Consider the following 21,165-nt stretch of genomic DNA (forward strand, 5'->3'; position numbering starts at 1 on the left):
TAACATATTAGGATTGCTAAATTTTTTCATAATTGAAGCACATGTTTTAGCGGTTGAAAGGTTTTATTGTAAGTAAGGGATGCAGGTTCGATGACAAATATGTATTTTTTTTAATATAAAGTTGCAATAAAAAGAAAGAGAAAATGAGAGGGGAAAAAATTTGGTTTAGGGTTAGCTTATGTTAGCAAGCTTATAATATAAGAGATTATCAGTTTTTAATTGTTTAAATTGTGCAATGAAAATTGATGGTGCTTAATTGTTGTATGAAATCTTTCCTATGAAAGATGATGGAGCTTAACACTTTGTGGACATAATTTAAATCACAATTGGTCTGCTAGTGCATATTGTATCAATTGATCATCGGTTAATATTAAATCTGTAATGTTAAAATCAAGATAAAGAATGTGATTAGTGACATGACTATGGTTGTGTTTGGTTGTATTGCAAAAAAAATAATTAATTTAGCAGAATTGAGTTTGATAATAACTTTCTAAATTACACGTGATAATAACTTTCTAAATCTCACATGATAATTATTCTTTAAATTTATGATCCGGTAGAAAAAAAAAATCATTGACCAGGAAAGACATAAAAATATTTCGTGATGAATAATATAGTCAACAATAATTTTGATATGATATACTTTTAAAATTGATGGTGCTTATCAATTATTGCACATAATTTTAATCACAATTGATATATTTGCCATAATGGTTGGAAATATTGCCTTGCAATAAAGGGTTGTGGGTTCGAATCATAGTCAAGACAAAATTGTATTATTTTTTAATAAAAATTGCAAGATAAAATGGAGGGAAAACAGGGAAAACAAATTAGGGTTTAAAATTTGCTTGTGTATACAAGCTTATAATATAAAAGATTACAGCTTTTTGGATTAATACATAATTTCATATGTATATAGCTATTTATTTTTTGAATTGACATCCAGGAAGTAACATAAGGTTTGATTGGTTTCACTCAATTGGTTAGACTTCCTGAAATTTGTTTTATAAAATATTAGTACCAATTAAGGACTTATTTTAATTTTGGATTAGGCGTTTATTTGTTACTGGCCGTGTATTAAACATTTGCATAGATGAGAGTATGACTTAAGTTTTCATTCATGCTCATAAGGATCACTATGTTAACGATCGCCAATACTGTATTTTTTGTTTATGTTCTATTTATTGGCTAAGCATAAGGATTTACATGTGATTTTGGTGAATTTTTAATCAAATCAAATACTTCAGTTATTATAGCAAATAAGGTTTTTTGTTTATTTGATTTGTTTGATTCAAAATTATAAATTGATTCCCATTAGTTTTGTTCTTAAAGTTTATTTTTGAGAAATAAGGCAGATTTGGTAAATATATATATTTCTTCGTAGAAGATCAATTGCCCTTAAATAGCAATTATAAGGATTCTCAAAATAATTTTGATCAAATTTGTTATGTACAGAAATTAAAGCTTTGATTCTTTAAAATTTTGGGAAAATATAGATTCTATAATTATTTGTTTATTTATAGAATATAAAGTTTTGGTTTCCTTCTGTTTTGGAAAACACAAGTATAGAATTTTCATTCATTTATTTAAAGAATCATTTAGTATATGTGAATCAATTGTATCACGAATATTTTTTGTATATATAAGGATTTAATTTTAATTGAAATTAAATATTTGGTTTATAGCATGATTATGATATTTAAGTTTATTATTATTAAGCTTCTACAATAATTTTTCTTTTATCATGCTATTCGGATATATTTCATGCTAATTTAATTTGCTTGTGAGTCTGTTCTCACATTAAGGGATGTCAATTAATCTTATGATTATCAGGTGGCATCATAAAGAAATATGGTCTACATTTTGTGGGTAGTACCTTGTAAATTTAAGACTCTTCCCATTTGATTTAATAAATTGTCAGGTGATTTTGACTGTCTTGGTTGAAACAACAAGTTGCAAAAGTAACCTCTGTTGCGTAGATTTGATTCAGTTAGAATCACATAAGGATGTATAAAATTATTCATGCAAACTATTTTGGTCTACCAAAAGGTAGACACAGTTCGGACGAATAATTACATACATATATATTCAATTTATTAAATTGTCTAGTAATTTTGATTGAGTTTGTCGAAGCAAAAAGTTGCCTAAAGCAACCTCCGGTGCGTAGACTAGATTCAATTGAAATTATAAAAGGTGTAGTATGAGATTATTCATGCGAGCTGTTACAGTCGGCCAAAAGGAAGACGTGCAGTTTGGCCGAATAATATACATACCTGTGATGGTAAATGTGTGGTAATTATTAAGTTTATCCATGTGGGTAATGGTTGGTGTCAAAGGCGCACATTATCTGACAGGACTTATTACCAACATTTGATCATTACGTTGAGAGTACCGCTTGCAGTTAATTCTTACAATCAAAGATTGGGGATTGATGGTGCGTTTGGTATCTTGTTTGTCTTATAATTTACAAATAAAGTTGAGCATGTCTCTATCATAATTTATTGATGTGCCTAATAAAGACGTGTTAGTGTAAATCCATATAAGTATTTAGTGGATTGCATTCACACTTATAACGGTAAACATGTGACGATTATAAGGATTTATTATTTTTTAATATTGATCGTCAATGTTTGATCATTGTCATGAAATACCACTAGCAATTGATGTTATTTTTAAGGGCTTGACATCAATGGTGCATTAGGTATTTTGGTGAGTAATTTTTTAGTTCTCTATAAACTAATATAGTTTATGTATCTGCAAAATTATTTTAGAATTTTAAATTCTTAAAATTCTAGCGCTTAGAAATAAAGGAAGAACATTGTGTTCTTGGATCTAAATTTATGTCAAGATGGAAAAACTCAAATTCTCTCACTATTCGGTAACTTTAAAGTGAGACTCAAGTATAAAAGGCAAGTATACTCCGAATGACATAGGTCATGATCATAAAGTTTTGAATTCCAGAAATATTTGAGGTGTTATTTGAGATGACATAATTTTTGTCATGTTTTTCTTTGCTTAAATTAAAGTGCTTCTAAAGCAATAAGGTGAAAGGTAATCTCTCATTGGAGAGATACTATTTCATTCAGATTATTAAGCAGACAAAATATTAGGAGCACATTATGTAAATTAATCTTGCTAAAGCGTTGTGGTTTCGACAATCAGGTAACTTGGTCGAAAATTTAGCATTTAGTGTTTTATTTGCACAATTAGTCTTATAACTATTAAAGTTAGAGATGATTCTTTAATAGAATTATTTCATAAAGTGTGCAATAAAGAAACAGTTGAAGCAAGAGAAAATAAAATAGTGCTCATTATGTAAATACCTCAAAGGATAAGGGCAAATGAAGAATAATAAGAAAATATGATCTAAACTGACAAATTTTCAATGATGTTGAAAGACACATCAATCTAGTGGGGAAATAAGTCGGTGAAGATTGATGGTTTTTCAACTATTTGTTAGATTGTTGTTACTTACTTATTTTTGTATTCAAAAGACAATTTGGTGAATCATCATATGAATTAAGTTTTGCTTTAATGTTATAAATTATTTATTATTATTTTAAACTAGAGATTCAATTTGTCTTTTAAATACAAATATTATTATAATCAATTCAGTTTTGACTTATGACAATCTAGAATTGTTGAAAATTTTGAGAAATATAAACTTTGGTCCCATGTTAATGAACATTATGAGACGGAAATTGCAAAGTCTCTTGAAGATATTGAGTTTGGGGGAGAGATATGGTAAAAGAACAAAATTGAGTGAGGAAGAATTGGTTCTAAATCAATTCATATAGTTACTATTTATATAGTAAATTTGGATTCTCATAAGGACATTAATGTTCTTTCTCTCAATTAAGTTAAGAGATTAATTCATGAAGATCAAACTCAATACCTTCAAGAATTAAAGTATGAAGTGTCATAAAGTATTGACTGAAAAGAGAATTCATGTTCGTTTTGTTTTGAAAACTCTATTAGGACAGTCACGACACTTGTTACTTATTATAGTTTTTGGAACTAAATAAGATGGATATCAAGATAGTGTTCCTTGATGGCAACATAAAGAAACACAATAAAGTGCAATCAGATGAAACTTTATGTCAATAGACACAAAGTAGATAATGTGCAAACAAAAGAAATCCATTTATTTGTTAAGAAAATTGTCTCTTATTGATACCACAAAAGTCTCATAAAGTGATTGTCTCATTTAGTTTTGAGATGTATATTTTGGAGAGATGTGGGTTATACAGGTTCAGTGGGAGTATGCTTATATTTCTTACAGTTTAATGAGTCGATTTTATTTTACTTAGTCAACAGTGATATACGATTATTGTGCGGAACCAAGAAATCACTAACAAAAGTTTAGTGACAAAAGATCTTGGGCACATCTCTTTTGTATTAGGCATTTCGATACTTAGAAATTATTCTCAATGTATCATTTGGGTATAACAAAAGAGTCGTATCAATAAAGTTGAAAGTAAATTCGAGATGAAAGTCAATAAACTAAGGAATTGCCTTAATCATAAAGGGAGACTGTCTAGTCTCAATCATTGTCCAAAAGAAAATCTGGAAATTTAGAAAATAAAGTATTTTCCCATATGCTTTAGCATTGAGAAACTTATGTATGATCTGACTTATACGCATCCGGAAATAGTGTATACGATAAGATCATTTGGCAGGTACTTGAGCAATTCAAAATTTGAATTGTTAAAATGAGGCAACCATAAAGATTCTTATAGAGAACAATAATTTGTGCTCACATATCGGAGATCTAACAATTTGGAGATCATCAGGATGTTTGACTCTGATCCTTTTGGATGTCTATATATAATGGACATTTTAACTCAAGAACTGACTGTAAGTATTTATGTCACTTGGTTGCATAAAGTAAAAGTTTTTGAAAGACAACTCAAGTTATATTGTGACATAAGCCAGTCGGATAATGTTTCAACAACTATTTTATAAAGTTTGTCGACTTATTAGTTGTTGTTGAATGATAGAACATATAGAGATAAAGTTTATGCTAGCTAACTCACTAATCAAAGACGTGACACCTAAGGTCTTTCATATTATTTTTGTCAATAAGGATGTCTTGGATTAGTGGGAGTCTCTAATTTGTTATGTTCTAACTTTGATTTTGATACTGATACAGATTTTGTTAAGGTTTTCTGCAGAAATAAAGTTTGAGGTTATTATTATTATAACCGGTTCTGTATCTTTTGTGCAAATATTGAATTTGCAAACTTCAGTTTGATCTCACTAAAGTTTTCAGTTGGACCAGTTGGAAATAGGCATGATTTAGAGATCACATTGCATGAAATTTCCATGCCACTCATCCATATCAGATCTATGTCGTCAAGTACATTGATGTGGTGGTCGTCGGGGTTCCGTCACGTTATACGTCTGTGACGACAGCCGCGGTGGTCCCATTATTGGTGTATGAGATGGACCAGATTGTAAAGTTGAAATCTAAAGATAAATAGCATTCGGATGCGCGCCTAAGGAACAATGATATAATTATAACGATATGTAGCCCAAGTGGGAGATTGTTGGAATATTTTACAATATTCCAATAATATTATGTGGGCAAATATCTTTATATAATTATATTAGCTATTTATCAATTAGGAGCCTTAATTGATTAAGTGATCAAATAAAGTTAAAAGGCTAATTAGATTTCTATTTAGAATTAATTAAGTCATTAATTAATTGGATATGGGCTCAATATGAGTGGATGTCAGGATGGCCCATTTCGGAATAATGGGAACCCTAATTGGCCATCACACTATATATAGGCTATGGTCCCCAATATACCGGACACACTGCATATTGACTTTTCTCCCCATCTGAAGAGTCCTAAAGGCATAAGGAGTCCTGGTTGAGGAAGAACCACAAGCCAACGGGTGTTCGTCATCCGATTCTGTTTCAGGTCAGTTCATTAAGTGGATTCATCTATCCAGGTATTCCTATAATCCTTGATAAATCAACATGTCGTAGATCCTGTTTTATATACATGCTCATATGTTTATTTGGCTTCCGCACTAAAGTAAGATTATGGATTTAATCTTTATTGTTGAGCATGTTTTATACGATGAATTAGTAAATTAATTCTAACACCTATATGTATAGAGAATGAGTACGGACCATCAAAATTGAATGAATTTTTTTTTTGTGGGGTGCGCCAGCCAATGCAATAGTGCAACGCATAGGCGACACAATAAAATTGAATGAAATATGATAATGATAATGGTTATTATATATTTCAATCCCATAACCTAACTTTTTGCATAACCTTCACTCTTCTCTAAAATTATAATGTAATTAAGTCAATAATGTATACACTCTTCGTATTTTTTTGTGTGACTTAATTATAAACTCTTTGTTGTTTCTATGAAAACGGTTGACATTTAAATGGGATAAATGTTGAAAGAGAATCCAACTATGTTCATCTTCATTGTCACTAAGAAATGTTATAATAATGTAGAAAAGTGTAACATCTTGTGACATCAATTTTTGGATAATTGGAGAGGTATAATTCAATAATAATGTAGAAAATTGTAACATCTTGTGACATCAATTTTTGGATAATTGGAGAAACATAATTCTTTATTATTTATTATGAGATTGATATAATATAAAAAAAAATAGAGATGAGAATGATATAATATAAGGAAGTGATGTGGAAACAAAAAAAAAAATAGAGATGAAAATGATATAATATAAGGAAGTGATGTGGCATTATTGTGTGATTTAATTGAATGTAAGTGGGTGATGTGGATTAGGGTTAAGATGGATAGTAGGAGAACTATCTAGGAATTATATATATAGATTTTGTCCACTTGATAAAATTAAATTTTTGTAGTTTAATTTTATTTTCTAATTTTATTAAATATTGATAAAATAATGTCTCATTTTATTATTAGTTTTTTTTTTGTTTGAAAATTTAATGAGAAATTGTAAAAGTAAACAAATAAATAAAAAAAAACATATTTTCTCAAATGAAATGCAGTGGATCTCAAAGCTGACAATTAAGGAAAAGAAATTTGAAAAGAATGAAAAAAATAATAACTAGAGGTTAGGTGATCCTTTGATCAATACTATTATTATGCAATTATTGGTAAGTTACACCTAACTAACTATTCCATCATCTATCTGGTCTCATAGTGGTAGGAACGATTCCTGGTACAGATACTAATGAACAACCTTCTTGCAAATTTGATTATTATTTTTTGTATGACTTGGCAAATTTATTAGTCAACTTAGACAATTTTTTCATACTTTTGTGTCACCAGTGACGTTTAACATTTTTTCATGTTTATCCGGCTAGACTCTTATTTCTATTATATTTTTGATAAATTAAATGTTTTGATGTTCATAAGAATTTTTTGAATTTTTTTGCAAAAGATTCACGACTTCTGATTTTAGGAAGTCAAAATTGTTAAATGCAAATGGTATAGAAACATATTTATTGTCATAAAATATTTTTTCATGTTTAAAATTCTATAAATTGACATCAATCAATCATACACACTCTAAAATTTTATAAATTGAAACCTAATTTTTTATTTTTTAATCACTCATAGATACAGTGTTTCATTCAAAATTTTTTTATGCGGGTGAAGGAAAGTTTTGCATTTTAACTTGTGAACGGTGTTTCATTCAAAATGTTTTCATGGGGATGAGAGAAAAGTGAAGGAGACAAAACAAAAAAATTATAAGGTTCACTAGTTAAACTGCGAATTGAGTTTACACTTTAAGTAACGAACTGTAATTTTTCAGATTTTATGTTTTTACACCTCACTACTTAACCTGCGAAAGGGGTAAAATTAAAACGGCAGAGGGACGCGAGAAGGATAGATTACGTAAAAAGAAATTCCCCAAAATTTGAGGTGCCTTAATTTGGAGCCCTATGTTAAAAAGACATGTTGTTGCTCATGGATATATACCCTATGTTAAATGAAAATGATCATTAAACAATGTATATAATCATAAAACGTATGTTATGCTCAAGAATAATGCTAGCAACACACTCTCTTAACAAACACACTCCAACACACTCTTTTATTTGTTGAAATTCCCATGGGTCTCATAAAAAAATGTGGACCCATATAACTTTTATGGGACCCATATAAATTTTGACTAATAGAAAAGAGTGTGTTAGAGTGTGTTTGTTAAAGAGTGTGTTGCTAGCACTCTATGCTCAAATGGTAGTTATCGGAGACTTTATTGGAGTGGTTGGGGTTCGAACTCCGGATTTCACATTTCTCCACATTTATATGTGTAAGAGTCTAGCCGTTATACTACTTGACAAAAAAAACATATATCATATTTAATAAATAAAAAAAACCATATATCATCGTTTATAATGGTAGCCGCATATATGACTAGGAGATGTTCTGTGAGGTATCTATATGACCTAACTTATCAATAGGCTTGCCAAGTTAAAGTACATTGAATATTCAACCAAGGGTTGGTTTAGAAACCCATTTATTACAACTAAGTTTTGTGAAGGAAAGCAATTATGCTTTCATACTAGACCAAACCTAGTGGCTTATAAGTTTTCATCCATTTGTTACGAGTTGAAAAAATCCATATTTTAGATATTTTTTAAGAAATAAGAATCTAAAAAAAGAAGAAAAATCTAAAAACTTCTTCAAATGAGATCAATGAATACCAAACTGTGGTACTTTTACTCAGTTTTTCTTGAAGACTTTGATAGAGAGTTCAACTCAGTTATAGTTTCCTATAAATTTTTATTCCAAGTTTCATTTCTTTTACAATTTACAAATGTATATGATTTCATGTAAGTTCCAATGTATATAATGTTGGGGCTGAACCTTTTGGCTTGTTTAGGGTTGTGCCTCGGTTAACATAGCGATAGCGATTACATGTTGCTTTTTGGCGCTTGTGTCTTTATTTTTAGTTATTAAACTTGTATTTATTTGTGGTTAGACACACATTGGTGTTAACTTGTTTTTAATATATTATTTGACTTCTTCAAAAAAAGTGTATATAATGATGAGATAAAAACACCAAAAATATTTAAATTAGCATACAACAAATGTTACAGAAGAAATCTTATCTAAGATTGAGACCAACCTAGACCAAGTGCAAAAAAAAACACAGAAAATAAAGAAAGAGGGAAAGGGGAAAAACTTAGTCTCAAAATGAGATAAGTCAATGTGCTCATAAAATGAAAAATACTTTTTTTTACCTACACATGCTTTATCACTAATGAAATGTACTGTGAAACTGTTTTGAACAACTAAGACACAGAAACAATGTTACCAATCTGAGCCATCAGGAAAAGGTTTGAGAGCATCCTGCTTCCCGTTAACATAATATTCAACAATCGCTTTCATTCTTGGAAGCTTATCAGGATGGTAATTCACGTGAATAATGACCGGTTTCAATTTGCTGAGGTTAGCATCATTCCTAACTGTCTTGAAAAGAATCTTGCTGTTCATAAAGAGATAGATATCCATAGTTCTTCTAGCGGCATGAAGCCCATCATAACCAGGATGCGACGGATAAAAGAGTTCCTCGTTGAAAACAGCTTGGTCCCATGCATTTTCCTTGGAAAGTCGTGTTGCGACACGATCTAAAAGCTCAATTGAAGGAATGGTTGGTCTGATATAGAAGAAACCGGAGTTGTAAACCCATATCCTCATGGTATGAGCGTATCGAGCCCAACCCATTGCAGGTTCGTCGAACACATCGTTATAGCCATAAGCTGTCATGTTATTATGACCATCGCTCATGGACTCGACATCTGAGTCACGGTATAGATGATCAAAAGGATTCTGCAAATATACAATGTCAACGTCTGATAGAAGAACACTGTATCCCAACTGCAAAAATTCTCTTAGAATACGAAATTTAAGCCCAGAGACAGCATGGTTCCCTCCTTGTTTTCCAATAGTATCAATACCATCATCCGGGTCTCTTTTGTAAAATGGGACTTGATTTGATTCACAGAACTTGGAAATCTCTTCGTCTAAAGCAACAACTAGATAATTGGATATACCAACTCTCTTGATATTGGTGAACCAGACCTCAAGCATTTCCTTCACATTGGAGTTTGCAAGTGCAACTATGATCTCTCTTTTAACTGCGACTTTCTCTAATATCTTAGCCAATCTAGGGTTCACGGAATCATCAGGAACAACAGTAGGATTGATTCTTAATCCCTTGACAGTACCAAAAGGTCCAGCTTTTTCTTGTTTACCCAATGCAAGAAACTGTTTTTGAGCCTGGTCTTTCCCTTGCTCTGCTAGCCGAAGCCTTTCGGTCAACTCCCTCACCTGTTTTTTCAGTTCAGCATTTTTATCTGATACTGCCACAAACTCCGATTTTAACATGTTGACCCTATCAGAGGATTCACATTCAGCTGATTTTTCCTGCCAAAAAATAATCATGATAAAAATTATGCCTGTTATGCAACTTTCAAAAAACCAGTAAAACAAAGACAAATGTTTGCCTATACAAATCAAGGCAAAAGAGAGCTGCATATGTATTATTCAGTGTTGTCAATCACGAATTGCAGAAAATTGAGGTTTGCTTAAATTTCGCTACGCTACAGTGCTATAGTGCTGCTATAGTCTCTACTCGACAATACTTTGTACTAAATCCCATATCATGAAACAATAGTGGTGTGTTAAAATTCCACTATGCTATTGCATTGCTATAGGCTATAGCTGATATATGACAACAATTTGAGAAGCTACCAATATCAGTCATCTAACAACCCAAATCATCTGTTGAACAGAATTTCAGGAGAGTGGTTTATCCTTAAGCAGAGAAATGTACGAAGTAACTATTTGGATCGACTTATTTAAGTTTTCCTAATAGTATAAGCACTTGTGAGACTGTTTGGTAGAACTTCTAAAATCAACTCATGACATATCATAAGCTCTCTCTGATAGTTTATGAAAACGAATTAGTTTTATTTTACTTTTTGTAGTTTATACATAAACACTCATATGATAAGCAATTAAAAGCACTTAATTAAGCTGTCTAAACATCTATGAAACACTGACACTCCTTGGATTAGGCATGTCCCAATGTCAGACATGCGTCAGTGTCTGACACCGACACTACAACACTTATGATTACATTTAATTATGTCATTTTCTCAAATTATTATCGGTGTCAACATGTCACTGTCTGTGTCGTGTCCGGTGTCTGTGTCCGTGCTTGATAGCTAAACATGGCTCAAATATGGAGAGTCCTTTCTTCAATATAAACAAATCTACGCAAAATGGCTACATTGAACAATAGATTGAACACTAGCATCATTTTTGCCCCAACATAGACAGTGAGTATTTAAGTAATCAAGTTTTGTAATTTCGAGTCAACTAAAATCACTAAGACCAAACAAACACAATTCCATAATAATCCACAATTAGTAAAAGCAGCAAGATCAAACACAATATCACAATAAAGTAGAAATATCTGGAGTCAACGAAAATCATGCAAAAGCTTAAAATTTAAGACAAGACCCAAAATTAAAAATTGAAAGAAAAACACAAAAGCTATAATCTTTAACGAAAATAAAACCTGGGTTTTGGATCGAGCAACAGGGAGATGACGATTTGCGGAAGGAACAAAGAAACCATTAGGAAAAAAGAAAGCTAAGATGCATCCAATAAGAACACCAATTACTACAGCGGTAACGATCCTTGATTTGCGTAGAGAATGAGAGTTGTTTCTCATCAAGGGTCCTTCTCTTTCTCTGCGCCCAATCATTGTATTTTCACCACCTCAAACCTTCAGATTGAGATGGTGTTGTTGTTCTGGTTATGGGGGTTTTTGAATTTTTTTGGGGTTAATTAAGAAGAAATGAAGAATTGAGCACAGACATTCACTATTTCGATTTTGATTGAACTACAAGGCTCTAATATTCTTCAAGTGAATATTAATGATTGAAGAAAAATGTATATATCAATTAAATTACAAGTTGAAATAAGAATGCTATGTTAGAACTTTAGAATTGTATTTTCCAATTAAAATATATATCAGTTGCCCTAATAATAAGTAATAATAATTGAGTCAAAAAATTCTTTCAAAAAAAGAAAATGATAAATAAAATGTACAGTTGAAAGAAATAAAGATTATACCAAAAGTTTTTTTTATATATAACTCGTACAGAAAAATAATTATTTCTTAATGACAAAAATTCCAGATCAATTAAATCTAGGACTCAAAAGTTTTTTTTTTAATGAAAAATCATACAAAAAAATAGTTATTTCTTAATGACAAAAATTTCAGACAGTTGAGTCTATTTTTTTCACCACAGTATTCGGTCTACTGAACCGTCGAATCTGGTTTGGGATCAGTTTTAGCATTAAGTGTTTTCGGTCTCCTTCCAATCACAGTTGCGAGTGATCAAAATGTGTTTCTCCCTACTAAATCCAACGTCAATTATCATTAGATCAATTAACGATTGGTTAAAGCAGTTGAACCTAAGATTCAACATGATTAGCAAAAGTAATTTTAGCCCTACACATTGACAAATTTATTCACATTTTATATATTAATGATCTTCTCAATGTGATTCAAATTCAAATTATTCAGAAATATGAGTTGTATTATTATTGGATTAATGTAGATTAGTATCATACGAATATTTGATTGCATAAAGAAGGTTTAAAGTAATAAATAAAATAGAAGTTGTCGGATTCTTCTCAAAGTTGACTTGTCGTCACTTTCGTTTTATTTTTCTTCTTCTTCGAAACTTCCACATGTATTATATATATATTATTGAATCTCTTTTTAAATCTTTCTTATGGGGTGGGGATGAAGAGTCTATGAAGGTTCATTGGATTCATTGGGATAAAGTGTGCCTGGATAGAAGTCGGGAGGTCTTGGTGTTAGAAAGGTTAAGGAATTCAATGTGGCGTTATTGAGTAAGCGGTGTTGCCGATTAAAAATAGAGAGGGATGGTTTGTGGAGACATGTGTTAGATCATAAATAAGGGGAGGTTAGAGGAGAGATTGAGCATGGTAGGAGGAAGGTTTCGGCTTGGTGGAAAGATATTGTAAGTATTAAAAAAGAGTCGTATAACAGGATGGATAATTGGTTCGAGAACTCTTTGTTTAGACATGTGGGCAATGGGAATGAGTCTTTGTTTTGGGATGATCCTTGGTTGGGAGAAGATATTGTTCTTGGGGAGCATTTTCCCCGTCTTGAGGAGATAACACTATGGGTTATGCATCATAGGGGGTGGGGTGTTGGAGGTGTGGGTTGGTATTGGAGACTTCAGTTGTTTGTGTGGGATGAAGAGTTGATTTGTGCTTTGTTACATAATATTATTTTGCAGAATAATATTTCTGACAGGTGGCTATGGAGGACAACTTATTTTGCTTAAATATCCTTGCCGCCGGTTCCACTTTTTTGTTACAAATGTTGGTATCATTACCTTTAAGGCTTCATGTGTCACAAGCTATCATGTGTGCCTCTAACTAGTCCTAACTCTGCCTCAGGTAGAAATTATTGTTCATTCTAATCATATACTAAGACCTCAGATACTGAATTTAATGGTCATAGCACACCGTCCTTCGTTCGGGATTACTAGCTTCGTTTCCTATGCGATATCCACTAGGTCCTTAGATTTTATTCTAATGTGATCAGTATTAAAATAAATATAAAATCAGACGATAAAAGAGTTTGAAAGTAGAAACAATTCAATTTATACCCAAATTATACAAAACCAAGCATTCGTAAGGGAGTTCATCGACTTTACCTAACCTAGGAAAAATAAATTACAAAGACAGAAAGAAAAGAACCTTATTGGCCTTGGAGTTCCTTGGCCTCCTTGCCTCCTCCTTAGAGTTCTCCTAACTCTAGAGTGAATATTCAATGTTCTGAATATTTCTGTGAATATTCGTGAATGAATAATAGTGGAGGAGGAAGACTCTATTTATAGTTTTTCAGCTGGGTTTTGGGCTTTTCTGCGCATCCATCATACCTATTGTGGCCACGATGATGTGTATTTTTGCCTCATTGTGGCCACGATGGATCATATCGTGGTACGATGGAAGATTTCCTCAAGATTTTCTGCGTGCTTTTGTCGTCATCATCGTGCCACGATGACAAGTCATCGTGGTACGATGAGAAAGATTTATTGCAGATTTTCTTCGATTTAAACCGCCTTTTGATCGCGCCACGCCGGATCTCATCGTGGGTACGATGGTGCACGCTATTTATTATGTTTTTGCCCTTTTTTGCTGCTTTTTCCATTTTTCTTGCTTCTGGGCCAAGTAATTTCACTTTTCTAGGTATTTGCTTGCTTTTGGGCTTCAATTGCTATTAAAACTACCCTAAATTACTACTAAAAATATCATATAATTGACTGTCATGAATGATATAAAAAAATTGAATTATTTTTTTACTCATAAAATATTTTATAAAACAATTGAATTATTTTATAAAAAAATTGAATTCTTATAAAATACTGATTTTTTATTTAATATCAAAATACTCATACAAAACACTTCCTATGAGCATTTCAGTTGCAAATTCATTAATAATTGTTTCTATATCATTATGTTCTATCATATCCTTCTCAGTGCATAAAATTGCAAGACCATTCAACCTTTCTTGGGATATTGACAATCTCAAGTAGTTTTTTAATAATTTGAACTTTGAAAAACTTCTTTATGCAAATGCAATAGTTACCGTCATAGTTAAGAGAATTCGATAAGCAATTGCAACATTTGAATAACAATCTACGACTTTGACAAACTCAAGAATTCCAATTATTGACATCAACACATTTGACAGACACATGCAACACTTTCAATTCAGATAATCTTTATGAGAAAAAAATTGTGCAAGATTTTTTTTAATTCATCGTTATCCAATGTTCAACGTTTTTTCATCAAATAAAAATCCAAAACTACTTTCAAATACTTCTAACCGCTCAAATCTATTTTTTAATGAAGTTATTTTCGTATCAACAACCACCAAAAAATAATTGACTCTAAAAGATTTCTCGGGTGGTTGTATTTTCTCATCATTATCACTCTCGTCACATTGCCTTTTTCTAAAGCTACGACACTTTGTAGGAAGTGCCGGCTCTATACCCATATATCAAATGCAAGACTTTTTCAATATTCATGTTAGATGCAAAGTTTTCATTTCTATATTTCTCAAAGTACACTATACATTCCACTTCTTTCATTGTAACTTTTTACGATATATTATTGTAACTATAAGAATTTTGTATTTACTATTTATTTTATTTATTGGCCTATATAATATACCCCTAAAAAAATTATTTTGTGCCCCTAATTTTTAGGGACCTAGAGTGGTCGCCCTCCCTCAAATACGACCATGAGTATCACGTGTTTTTTTTTTTTACAATACCTGAGTATCACTTTTGAAAGCACAAAAAACCGAAGAATGGAGATTTCACAGGTTCAAACATTTTTTGGACTAAAAATCAGTCCAAACTGAATTGATTACATCCCTAATCGCGTAGACCATTTATCAATGCAAGATGTGTCAATTTTTATTTTTTTATATATGTTATAGATACAAAACTTCCACCACCGTTTAGGACACACAAAGTGGGTTAACTCCTTCCAAATCAATTTTTTTCTTCTAAAGACAAAAGTCGTAAATGGAATCTCTAACCACCTTCTAAAGGCTTTTTCACCAATCTCTAAAGTCTATTTTTATCTAGTAGCCTTAGTGGCTAAACTTACACACTTTTGTATGACGAAGTGGGGTAATTCAGGATTCGAGCTCCACCCATCCAATAATATTCCCAATAGCTCCAATTGAGCTAACATAACGAGGAAAATATATGATTTTTTTATTTGGTAAAGTAATCTAGTGTCTAGAATTTTATTCTTTTAAAGTGAACAAATAAAATGTCCAAAGTTCAAAAGTCAATTTTTATATATATAATGCGACGTTTCTACAAATTGAACTAAACTCACATGAAGAATATATGAAAATTTTAATTGACTCTTTTATTACAAATTAATAATTAGAATCGCATTTTGAATCAAACCCAGTAAATAGTTTCATCATGGGCCTCACTCTAGGAATTAGATGAACGAGTCCTTAAGTCCAAATGTCCTATTTAAAGACCCAAATCTTTCTTAAAATCTTTTTATTTCACAGGAATTTAAAGATCTAAATCTCATTGTTAATAAATAACTCGCCAGTAATGCAAAACTTATGATGGTATAAAATAGCATATAGTCGACCATTAATCTATTAATGCACATTTTAAACAAAAAATAAAAACAACTTTGCGTTAAAAAATAAATAAAAACAACTATTTCTATGAAGAAAAAAAACTCTAATCTTGTCAAAAACAAAAAGGTCAAATCATTCGGTGAATTTGTTTTTGCCTTCTCCAACTTTTTCGTACACCCCTTGAATTTCCATAAATGTCTCATCCCATTCTAAAGTTCGAGCGTGTAAACAATAAAATTTATGAAAAAAAGAAGGTTCACACCGTAGAGTTCGAACCATATTCGCCATCAAGAAACTGGTGCATAAAACATGAACTTTTCAATAATAACAACATAATACGTTGAAATTAAGATCAACAACATAAACATAAATGAAAGATATATCAATTAAAGACAAACAATACAATGGTAGAGCTAAATCAAAGGTCCCTAAGCCAAGGGAAAAATTATTCTTCAATGTTGTAAATTATTCCAAAGTTTTAGCAATTTTATATTAACCTTCTAGTTTCCAGAGAAAGGGGCTCCAGGAATCGAACTCGGATTCGACCGAACGATTCGTCCTATGAGGAGCTCATTAACCACTTAAACCGAATGTCTTGGTTTAATTTCTTGTTTTTTAATTTTCTATGAAGGACCAGTAGTGAAAATTAGAATAGGAAAATTGAAAATTTAAAGTGGAATCATAGTTATAAATCTTAGCTGTTGGGAGGTGAGACTCGATATAGAAAATTAAAATTAGTAACTATGAAGCTATGATACGTATATCTTATCATCAAATTGAAGGATCAAGAGTTGAATGCGTCAATGTTCCAAATTATATGATCTGGCCAATTACCATATCCTTGAGGTATTTATGTTTATTTTCTATAGGTATTTATTTTATGTTATGCAAGATGACCTTGTTAATTACCCAAGAAGGGACATTTGCTATAGTTTTACATCACCTTGAGATTGTTTTTAAAATTAATTTTTCATAGCAAATAAAAAAAGATTGAATTTAAAATTATATTCTTGTGAAATTCATAGTTTTAGGGTGCTTTTATTTTATTATATCTTTTCAAAACCAAAATAAATAAAAAAATCATATTTCCTATAAAATTACTACTTTTAATTTCTAACAAAACTTATAAATATCGAAAAATATATTTATTTTCTTCACTAGTCACTGTGAGATCGATACTTTTTATTACGACGATAGAACCGTGCACTTGTAGCATATCAGTACTATACTGAGAAAAAATAGAGAATATGTTTTCCACATCATCGTTTCGAAGTTTCATGTTGGTGAGCCTAACATGTCCATCTGAGTCGACCGAAGGACGACAATACTCAACACCGACCACCCTTCTTGCATCACCGTTGTGTTGAGACAAGTTGATCCAATTCTTCAAATCACACATAACATCAACATTGATCCTAAATAAAGTGGATTTTCCCTTGTTATAGTAGACAACAACTAAATGAGAGTTCATTTCGACCGGATAAATGTCTATTTTTTCTGTGTTGTAAATGAAAATGAACCAAACTCCCCGGTTTATACAAGTTTTGGTGCATTATAGACCACACAAATTGTTGGTGCGTTTTAGGCCATACATCAAAAATATATGTATTCGCTTGGTTCGATGATAAAATGAAAATATGTATAGTTTTTAGTAGTATTTTAATCAAATAAATTAGTCTTTTATTAATTCATTGGTCTACTATTCATAAGCCTATTTAAATATTATTTTTATTTTTATTTAAGTTCGAATGAATATGTTTTTCCGTAGACTAACTGAACAATCAAATTTTTGAAACGATCAGACTCAAGATTAAAAATAAGCCTATGATAAATCACATACAATACCTAAGCTTTTATTTATTTGTTTATAGTCTGCTAACTAGCTAGTATCATTGAGGCACTGATTAAGAAACTAAAAAGAGAAATTAAAAAAATTAAGCATTTAAAAAACTAAAACTTTCATTGTGTTTACTACACAACACTAAAAAAAGCATTTTAAATTTAAAATTTTAACAAGTATCTCTAAAACACTATGTAACATTTGCTTTTCTTTAATATTTTTATCAGGTGATATTTGAGTCTTAGAAAGACTAACTCGATACAACTTATATAGACTTCAGAGAGGGAGTGTATATATGATGTTCACCTAATTAAATGCAGTTTTTATAAGGAACTAATCTTGATTTTGACCAAGATATTTTAACTCTAGTATAGGCACACTTAATTTATATATATATATATATTATCTTCATTTCTTTCTTTCTTTTTTAATCAATCTTCATTTCTAAAACACTTATTTAAGATTTATGCACAAGAATTTAAAATATAATAATAATTGTTTGACTAAAATAATTTGGCCACATCGTCCTTTTAATTACGAAATGAGTTACTCTAGCAGTCGTAAAATAATTTGCAGACAATGAATAATTCATTGCGACGTGGTGTTTTAAATCAGGAAGCCGTTTTAGAAATAACTCAGAGTATGTACGAATTATATGTTAATAACTTATTATTACCGAATGTGAAAAGGTGGGATATTCATAAAATTCGCTCTCTTTTTTCAGAAGCGGTGGCAGAAAATATAATTAAAACACCTTTATTTGAGGAAGTGAAAGAGGATCAGGTAGTGTGGCAATATGAGAACCATGGAGTCTACACAGTAAAATCCGGATACAGACACTACATCAAGAATAAGTCGGTGAATAATAATTACACTTTGGAAGGCGATTGGGGAGCTCTTTGGCGAAGCAGGGCACCCCCAAAGACAAAACACTTACTTTGGAGAGTGTGTCGTGATTGTCTGCCAACTCAACTCCGGTTACGGGAAAGGTATGTGCCATGTCCAAGTGAATGTGCATTGTGCGTAAATAATACGGAGGATGATTGGCACGTGTTTTTTGGATGTAGTGAGAGTAGACAAGTGTGGAATGAAGCTGGATTGGGTGGGGTTATCGATCCTAGAATACGTCAATATGATAATGTGAAAGCTGTCTTTTTTGATATTTGCAGAAACGAGACAGATGATATTGCAGGCATTGTTGCTACAATTGCTTGGAGCATATGGCATAACCGAAACAATTGGGTGTGGAACGGCGTCAAAGACACGGCGAAGGGTGTTGCGACAACTGCTGCTCATTTAATTGGAGAATGGCGTGCTGTTCATGTGATACAGCAGCAACATAGCGCGACTGCCGCTGTTTTAACACAGTCCCGCATATCTGACACAGGTGCAGCAAGCTCTCCTCCTATCATTGCTGCAGATCCTTTGCGTTGGCAGCGTCCTCGCGATGGGTGGTGGAAGTGTAGTGTCGATGCAAGTTTTTCACAAGCCTCCGGTCAAACGGGATGGGGTTGGTGTATCCGCAATTCACAAGGTGTGTTTGTTGCAGCAGGTACAAATATGAGTATGCATAAACTTGCTATAGTTGAAGGTGAAGCCATGGCTATCTTGGAGGCTATGCGTCAGGCCACTTCAAGAGGTTGGTCCAACATTGTGTTCGAAAGCGACTCCAAAGTTGTGGTTGATGCAATACAAGCCAATCATCATGGTATTGCAGAGTTGAGTTCTATTATTTTATCTATTAAGCTATTGTTACAATGTAATTCGAACTTTGAGATCAAGTTCACTAAGCGACAAGCGAACATGGCGGCTCACACTTTAGCTAGGGTGGCCATTTCATGGTCTAGTCGCATGTTCTTTCACTATGTTCCTCGTTGTATTGAACCTTTTATTATTAATGAAATGAGTTGATTGTATTTGCTTCAAAAAAAAAAATCAGGAAGCCGTTTTGTGTATAGCTAAGTAGAATTTAAAACCATTAATCACTTATTTTATAAAAGCGGTTTTTAGGTACTACAGTATTTGGTATGAGGTACTTCGTTTGTTTGGAATTTCTTATTTTGCTATATTTTTTTATCAAAACGGTTTCTCGTGTAACTCAATTTAGTGGCGCTCATTTATTTTAGAAGGATGTTAGTTTGACTTTTAATTTTATTGTTGCTCTATTTGAAATGCACGTAATGATCGTGTATTTTTTTTTTAAAATAAAATGATAACGTCCTGGAACTTTGATTGATAAAACTAAAGTCTTATCTTAATAGCAGTTGAAGACTCGAAGAAAAGAATGATCTTAATCATTGGTGGGTTAATCCTTCGGCGTGTTTAAATTTATATATGTAAGACTTTTGTAGTTGCTTTGCTAGATTTTCTTTATTGTGTTTACTTGTGTTTGACGGTTTTTTTTTTTTGAAGGATACTTGTGTTTGACGTTCTTTAGCACACCTTATGCATTTTAATATAATTTCTTTAGTTTCTTAAAAAAAATATATGTCATTTTTTTAAAAAAATTATGCAAATTTAAATATGTAATTAATTTATATGAGGGAAAAAAAATGACAAGTCATTTAAATATGTAGTCATTTAAGAAATCACAACGCTCACCATTTTTACACCTAAAACAATAACATTTTTTTTTGTTGATAAATCCTAAAACAATAACATAATTGACGTTAGTCTAGTACAATTACATCTTTATTTTCTGATGTTTTAATTTAACCAATATCAATTAAATCACAATTTTAATTATAAAAATAAAAATAGTAATTAACTTTATATTTTTAAGTAACAGCGTATATCATTTGTTAAATTTTAAATATTTTTCATGTGAGCTGTGGCCTGTGGCATTAGGTCATATATATAATTGAACTAAAATAATTACATACGCTACCCATTTAGATCTTGAACTAGCAGGCTGAAGTAGCTCTGTTATTTACCTAACTACCTAAAACTTTCTTATGAGAAGTAGGAATTGTTTCAATTTATAAGCCAAATAAGTATTTCTGAAGAACTTGTACTAATATATAGTGTTATAGACATATATACTTCTTTTGATCTTATATCTATACATATAAATATAAAGAGGTTATAAAATTTTTTATGTGAACTTTTCATAA

At 31.3% G+C, this 21,165-nt stretch overlaps 2 protein-coding genes across 2 annotated transcripts; one reads left to right on the top strand and one right to left on the bottom strand.

Moving 5' to 3' along the window:
- Window positions 1–9,019: 9,019 nt before the first annotated feature.
- LOC123913128 (arabinosyltransferase RRA3-like) lies at window positions 9,020–12,012 on the bottom strand. The gene is made up of 2 exons (XM_045963733.1): window positions 11,560–12,012; window positions 9,020–10,400 (listed from the first exon to the last, which is right to left on the bottom strand). Exons 1-2 carry the CDS (start codon window positions 11,746–11,748, stop codon window positions 9,285–9,287), a joined length of 1,305 nt encoding a protein of 434 aa, XP_045819689.1. The 5' UTR covers window positions 11,749–12,012; the 3' UTR covers window positions 9,020–9,284.
- Window positions 12,013–18,631: 6,619 nt separating this feature from the next.
- LOC123914758 lies at window positions 18,632–19,963 on the top strand. Its single transcript, XM_045965931.1, has one exon. The coding sequence runs from the start codon at window positions 18,632–18,634 to the stop codon at window positions 19,961–19,963; it is 1,332 nt and encodes a 443-aa protein (XP_045821887.1).
- Window positions 19,964–21,165: the final 1,202 nt, after the last annotated feature.

Source organism: Trifolium pratense, linkage group LG3 (genome assembly GCF_020283565.1).
Source record: "Trifolium pratense cultivar HEN17-A07 linkage group LG3, ARS_RC_1.1, whole genome shotgun sequence".
In the NCBI taxonomy this organism is placed as follows: Eukaryota; Viridiplantae; Streptophyta; class Magnoliopsida; order Fabales; family Fabaceae; genus Trifolium; species Trifolium pratense.

What these genes read in the sequence shown, in the direction of transcription:
- LOC123913128 (XM_045963733.1), bottom strand. Translation starts at nt 11,748, where the DNA reads ATGATTGGGCGCAGAGAAAGAGAAGGACCCTTGATGAGAAACAACTCT. An exon ending in TTGCTCGATCCAAAACCCAG is followed by an intron (nt 10,401 to 11,559) that starts GTTTTATTTTCG and finishes ATTTTTTGGCAG; the next exon opens with GAAAAATCAGCTGAATGTGA.
- LOC123914758 (XM_045965931.1), top strand. Translation starts at nt 18,632, where the DNA reads ATGAATAATTCATTGCGACGTGGTGTTTTAAATCAGGAAGCCGTTTTA.